This window comes from Tenrec ecaudatus, chromosome 1 (genome assembly GCF_050624435.1).
Source record: "Tenrec ecaudatus isolate mTenEca1 chromosome 1, mTenEca1.hap1, whole genome shotgun sequence".
Classification (NCBI taxonomy): Eukaryota; Metazoa; Chordata; class Mammalia; order Afrosoricida; family Tenrecidae; genus Tenrec; species Tenrec ecaudatus.
Window position 1 is genome coordinate 22,574,190 of NC_134530.1, and position 6,463 is coordinate 22,580,652.

The window sequence follows — 6,463 nt, forward strand, 5'->3', positions numbered from 1 at the left end:
GCCCCAGAGACGAGACCCATCTGAGTGGCAGGAGGAGCTGGTTTCCAAGCCGCCTCGGTAAAAGGGCTGCAGGGCCATGAGAGCAAGGGACCCTCACAGGGACCCAAGATTGCCAGCCGCCCTGGAGAGAGCGAGCCCAGAGGGACCCTGAACAGAGGCCGCTGCTCAGCCTGCGCGACCCCTGAGCCACAGCAACTTGACAGAGAAGTGGTGCCGTGCTTCGCGCTGCTTGGTTCCTTTCATCAGCCTCATACAACAGGGGGTGGGGACACCCTCTGCCGGACACGCGCCTGCCTCCCACCAGAGGCGCCCCTCGCGGCAGGCTCGGGGAGGACATGGGGCACTCCGCTGGACCACCGGTCCTGCAGATGGAAGGGTTTTACAAAAGCGGTCATGTGGGGCTGACAAAGCGGGGTCACTTGAGTCCGGGGTGAGCGACAGACTGCAAAGGGCGCTTCCGCCCCGTCCAGCGAGCCCGGGGCCTCGGGGCTGGGTAGCAGGAGGCAAGGGGCCCAAAGCGTGGGGGGTGCGGGCAGGCGTCGCTGACTCCGGAAAGGTGCACCCTCCAGGCTACGTGACATGTGGCTGAGATGGCTGACGCCTTGCCTCTCGGATGGTCGCGGTGTTGCTAAGAGCTGCACAGCAAGGCCCCTGGCTCGCGCCTAGTGGAGAGTCCGGAAGCGCAGCGGCCGCACGCTGCCTGCGGGCGCCTTTCCGGCTTCAGCCACGGCGCTGACGACGGGAGCGGTTTCCACAGCAACCGCGAGGCGCCGGGCGGGCGGGGACCGGTCGCTAACTCCTCCAGGTCCAGAGCTGTCTCGGGAAAGCGGAGGAACCAGGGCCGGGGGCGGGGCCAGGCCGGGGCGGGGTTACAGCTGGGGGCGTGTCCGTGGGAGGAGCCAGCGCCGGGGGAGGCCCAAGTTAGGTCAAGGAAGGTGCCCGGAAGGGCCAGGGCGAGGTGGCCAGAGCTGCAGTGACTGAGAAGCAAGGGAATTCAGGGCGTGCTGCCAGCCCTGTGGGTTTGCCCATCTTTGTTTTTGTTTCTTAGAATGTTTACAGACAGTACTTTGGCTTGAATTTTTTCCGCAAAGGGATGTGCTCACACCCACGTTCACCGTTAATAGCAAGGAGATAGCCCCACCCAAATGCCCATCCCAGGGGGAACGGCCTCCGGCACTTTGGTGCGGACAGGAGCCCGGGCACCCTTCAAGCATGATGACGAAACTGCCCACCTCTGACATGGATGGACTTCGAGGACATCGTGCTGGGGACCCTGCACAGCAGAAGGAGACTGCCGGTCCCGCTCCATCCTCACCATTTTCTTAGGTTTGATCCCGGTGTCCGCAGCTACTGCGTCCACCCACGGCCCAGGGTCTTCCTCTTTTCGCCTGTCCACTATGCTCCCAAGCATGATGTCCTTCTCAACCACAAAAGGACAAATACTGTATGAGATCATTTTGTTTTTTACATTATAAAATTATACGTATGATATCACGCTATATTTATGGACTTGTATCATATTTTTTAAATCAAGAAAAGGTTTTCTTTCCTTTTTTGTATTCATTTTATTGGGGGCTCTTACAGAGGGAAAGGTTTTCATACCAGAAGAAACAGATTTTGATGACGACATCTAGATGTGGGAGGGGAGGGGAAACAGGTTCAAAACTCACCGCCATCGAGTCAATTGATTCAAAGTCACCCTCCAGGACAGGGCAGAACTGTCCTGAGTTTCCAGGAGTAGAAAGCCCCATCTTTCTCCTGAGGAAGCAGCTGGTGGTTTCAAACTGCTGACCTTGAAGTTAGCAGCGCAATGTGTAACCACTACCCCACGAGTGTAGCAATACACTAGACAGGTGTGAACTTGGGTGATAATATCCTAACAGAAAGAAATGGGGAAGAAAAGCGGGGGTGGGGGGCTGGGAGGGGTTGGGGGGGGTTAGGGACCATGGGGCAAGCCACTGGGAGATCTGTTACATTGTTTACATTGTTGAATGGAAAAATGATGAACTGATATGGAAACCCCAACTTAATTCACAATAAGAAGTTTGAGATGGGGGGGGGGAATGTGCTCAGATCCTACCCCACAATCTGATACTGTGGCCTTTTTTAGAAATAAGGTGCCTGGAGTTCTCATCCAGCTAAAATGGAGTGGCACCAGCCTCGGGGGAGCCCTAAGTTGAGTGTCCTTTTAAGAAGAGGGACATTCGGACACCAAGATTCAGCCACAGTGAAGGCCACGGGATGACGGAGGCAGACTGGAGTGAGCCAGCCACCAGGGCAGTCCAGGCTCCAGCCTGGAGGCCCCAGAAGCTGGAGACGGTGAGGAAGGCTCCTCCCCAAAAGGAAGCCTCATATGTGAACCTGGTCCTGCCAACACCATGAGCTTGAACTTCCAGTCTCCAGAATTTAGGGAGACGAGATGGCTGCTGTCTTAAGTCCCGGACCTGTGGTTCTTAGGAGCCCTGGTGGCACAGTAGTTAAGAATTGGGCTGCTAACCAGAAAGTCAGCGGTTTGAAACCACCAGCTGCTCCTCCGGAGAAAGCCGGGACTTTCTGCTCCGGAGAAAGCCAGGACACTGACCATCTTGGAAACCCATAGGGATAGCTCTACTCTGCCCTAGAGGGCTGCTGCGTGTCAGCACTGACCCGACGGCAGTGAAGTGTGGCAGGCCCAGACCTCAGGACCTCCCGGCAGCGCACGGGGAGAACCTGTGCCCAAGAAGCTCCCCCTCCCACCAGCCAGTGACCTGGGAGAGGGGTGGGGGCTGGTCACCCACGAGACCCCCTGATCCCAGTGTCTTTAAGCCTTTCTCTGCTGTCTGGGGACACACACACACACACACACACACACACCACCACCACCCCCACCACCCCCCACCCCCGGCACAGTAACAGTCCCCGTGGGAGGGGCTGGCGGCCCACTTTGTGCTGCAGCAATGTCCTGCACAAACATCTTCCCATGGATGTCCAGGATGTGAGTCAGGAGAAGATACCAGCCACTCCCCCCGCCTGCAGACGGTGGCCAGCAGTCTCCGGCGGCATGTGTGCCGGAGTCTACACGACATGGGCGTGAACTGCCCTTGTGTGACTGGAGGCAGGGCCTGCCTATCTCCACCTGGGCTGGCAGATCGGCCACTGCATGGATACTGTCCAGGCCTCTGCTTCATCATTTCCTGGCTGGTCGTCAGGACCCCAGCTGTTTGCCTAGATAGAGCTGCCCCTGGGGGAAACGGTTCCCTCTGACCCCAGGCCCCCACCTCCATCCGCTAGGCCCTCCTGCCACCAGTCCCTTGGTGGCCTAGCCCTGACCACAGGGCTCTTGGGCCAGGAGAGACACTGAGCACCCCCATTTCTGCCTCTGCACAGAGGACATCTCCCACCCCAGGTAATGCGTATCCCATCCCCACAGGGACCTGGCTGCCAGTGAGGGGTGGGGGGTGGGGCACTGGTGCAGGAAGGGACTCCCTTAGTCTGACACCCAGCTCTGAGCCCCACCGCCACCCAGGGGCTAGCGTTCTGTCAGTCCCCAGGGCTCACTCAGCAGACCCCAGACTCACCAGGTGTCCCCTACCCCGCACTGGCCTGGTGCAGGGCAGACACGAGGGGCCCCCAGAGACCTGGGGGCTATGGGGGCCCCTCCCTGACCTTCAGCCCAGAGAGGGGGAAGGGAGGCTTCAGGAAAAGCCCCTGACGCAGGGGTGGGCCTGTGGGACTCGGCCCTCAGGAAAGCAGGGACTACAGACAGAAGTGTTGGGCAGGAAGCAACCAACCACTTGAACCACAGATGCTTCCTGGCTCGCAGTAGTGAAGTGGAGGCAGCAGTCTCGGTGGGTCACTAGAAGAACTTCAGTCTTTGAAGTGACTTGGGCTAGCCAGGGGTGGTTGGGGCAAGGGGTGTCCTGGCCCTCCTTCATTCAGGATTGGGACCAGGGGACAGCAAGGGGTCTTCCTGGTCAATCTCCCAGCCAACGCCTTCCAAGGCCCTCCAAGGCCAGCCCAGGAAGCTGGGGTGGTGGTGGGGGGCTCTTGGGGCAGGCAGGAACTGCAAGGTTCAGAGCACCGAGCCTGTCAGCAGGGACATGTTTGGCCTCCTGCTGCTCGGGGCCCTGGTGCTGGGGCTCATCCCTGCTGGCAGCACCCGCACCCCCAGCATCTACGACGAGCTCTTGGAGAATGGGAGTGCCAGCGGGACGGACGGTGAGTGAGGGGCACAGAGAGACTGGGGGCAGAGGGAGAAGGGGAGCCCCCAGGGCAATCACCCACCCTAGGGAGGTGGGGACAGCTGGAGCCTGAACTGCAGTCTTTGGGGAACCAGGTCCCCCTGCAGATACAGGTGGGGGGTGGGCAGCTGGCACAAGGGAGTCACTAGAGGTGGACTCCGAGGGCAGTTGAGGGATCCATGGGGATGCAAGGGACAGACGGCAGGGAGTAATGAGAGGTGATATGAAGGGGAGCCAGGGGGCAGCTGAGAGACTCAGGGGGACACAAGGGACAGGAAACGGGTTCAAGGCCACTCTAAAGAGGGCAGCTGAGGGGTCTTGGCCGAGGCTTGGACAGCTGGAAGGCAGGGTGAAATGGGGGGACACCGGGGCAAGCCCCAGGGAAGGGGGCAGGAAGGGCAGACATTTGAGTCCCACAGCCTTCCCTCCCACTGGGGCTGATGCTGCTCTCCCCTCCAGGTCTCCAGCCGGGGCCAGAGGTCAGACCAGCAGATAAGACAGTGGGGCCTCGCCCCTGCCCTCGGAGCTTCGCGGGCCAAGTCTGCGCCAATGACTCCACCATCCTGCTCCTGCCCAACAGCTCAAAGGCACTGTTGCTGGGTTGGGTGCCCACGTGCCTGGTGCCCGCCATCTACTCGTTGGCTTTGGTGCTGGGCCTGCCGGCCAACGGGCTGGCACTTTGGGTGCTGGCCACTCGGGTGCCCCGCCTGCCCTCCACACTGCTGCTCATTAACCTGGCGGCGGCCGACCTGATGCTGGGCCTGGCGCTGCCGCCGCGCATCGCCTACCATGTGCGCGGCCAGCGCTGGCCCTTCGGCGAGACCGCCTGCCGCCTGGCCACCAGCGCGCTCTACGGCCACATGTACTGCTCGCTGCTGCTGCTGACGGCCGTCGCGCTGGACCGCTACCTGGCCGTGGTGCACCCGCTGCGCTCGCGCGCCCTGCGCGGCCTGAGGCTGGCCACGGCGCTCTGTGCCACCGCCTGGCTGGTGGCCGCCGCGCTGGCGCTGCCGCTGGCCCTGCAGCGCCAGACCTTCTGGCTGGCGGGCGACGGGGCCGCGGGCCGCCTGCTGTGCCACGACGCGCTGCCCCTGGACGCGCAGCTCTCGCACTCGCGGCCCGCCTTCGCCTGCCTGGCGCTGCTCGGCTGCTTCGCGCCGCTGCTGGTGGTGACGCTGTGCTACGGCGCCATGCTGCGCGCGCTGGCCGCCAGCGGGCGGCCACACAGCCACGCGCTGCGCCTGGCCGCCCTGGTGCTGGCCTCGGCGCTGGCCTTCTTCGTGCCCAGCAACGTGCTGCTGCTGCTGCACTACTCCGACCCCCGGCCGGGCGCGCGCGGCGACCTCTACGCCGCCTACCTGCCCAGCCTGGCGCTCAGCACCCTCAACAGCTGCGTGGACCCCTTCATCTACTACTACGTGTCCGCCGACTTCCGCGAGAAGGTGCGCCGCGCGCTCGGCCGCCCGGCGCAGGGACTCGCGGGCCACACCTCCAAGGCCTCGGGGGAGGAGGGGGCCGGCGCGGGGTCCCACACCCGCTCCACCTCGCAGGTGTAACGGCCTGCTGATGAGCCCCGCAACCAGCTTTGTGGCCCCGTTAGTCAGGTCCCCTGGCCCTGCTGCACTCCGGGCCCAGGCGCAGGCCCCAGACCAGCTCCCGTTAAGCCTCTGGGGTCCAGAGATCAAGGTCCCTGGCCTCGACCAGGGGCCTGTGGGGGAGGAGGCGTGCCGCCCCACCCCGCATGGCCCCCGTAGCTGCTCTCTCCCCCAGATTCCTCATGCCAAATGTGGGGTGGGTGCAGCGTGGGGGGAGTCTGGGGAGCAGCCAAAGCGGAGCGTGGACACTGCCACCACTGTCGCTGGGCAGTGCCTTCGAATGCCACGATGGGACGCTGGTGATCCCGTGTGGGTGTTTGCCCCTGAATAAATACAAACATCCAAAGCTCCTCCCTCCCAACCTCCACTGCAGTGCATCAGAAGCGTCACGGGGACACAGGACCCAGACTTCCCCTCCTGCCTGCTCCAGGACCCCAGGGATTTCTGCACTTGAAGTGAACATTAGGTGGGGGCCCTGGGCAGCCTTCTTCCCCTATGTGCCTGTCTTCTAGGCAGCCCCTGCCCCATCCACCCCAACACAGGGAGCAGCCCAGACTACTGTGCCTAGGGTGCCCGCCCTCAGGGGCGGGTTCTTTCTGAGCTGTGTCTTTGCAATCAGGGAATGGAGTGACCCTGGGCCAGGGGATG

The 6,463-nt window shown here is 62.5% G+C and overlaps 1 protein-coding gene across 1 annotated transcript; it reads left to right on the forward strand.

The window, feature by feature from the left end:
* The first annotated feature begins 4,079 nt into the window (after window positions 1–4,079).
* On the forward strand, window positions 4,080–6,043 carry F2RL3 (F2R like thrombin or trypsin receptor 3). Its single transcript, XM_075537772.1, has 2 exons — window positions 4,080–4,197; window positions 4,713–6,043. The coding sequence occupies exons 1-2, from the start codon at window positions 4,080–4,082 to the stop codon at window positions 5,774–5,776; spliced, it is 1,182 nt and encodes a 393-aa protein (XP_075393887.1). The 3' UTR covers window positions 5,777–6,043.
* The last annotated feature ends 420 nt before the right edge of the window (window positions 6,044–6,463 follow it).

What these genes read in the sequence shown, in the direction of transcription:
- F2RL3 (XM_075537772.1), top strand. Translation starts at nt 4,080, where the DNA reads ATGTTTGGCCTCCTGCTGCTCGGGGCCCTGGTGCTGGGGCTCATCCCT. An exon ending in GAGTGCCAGCGGGACGGACG is followed by an intron (nt 4,198 to 4,712) that starts GTGAGTGAGGGG and finishes TCAGACCAGCAG; the next exon opens with ATAAGACAGTGGGGCCTCGC.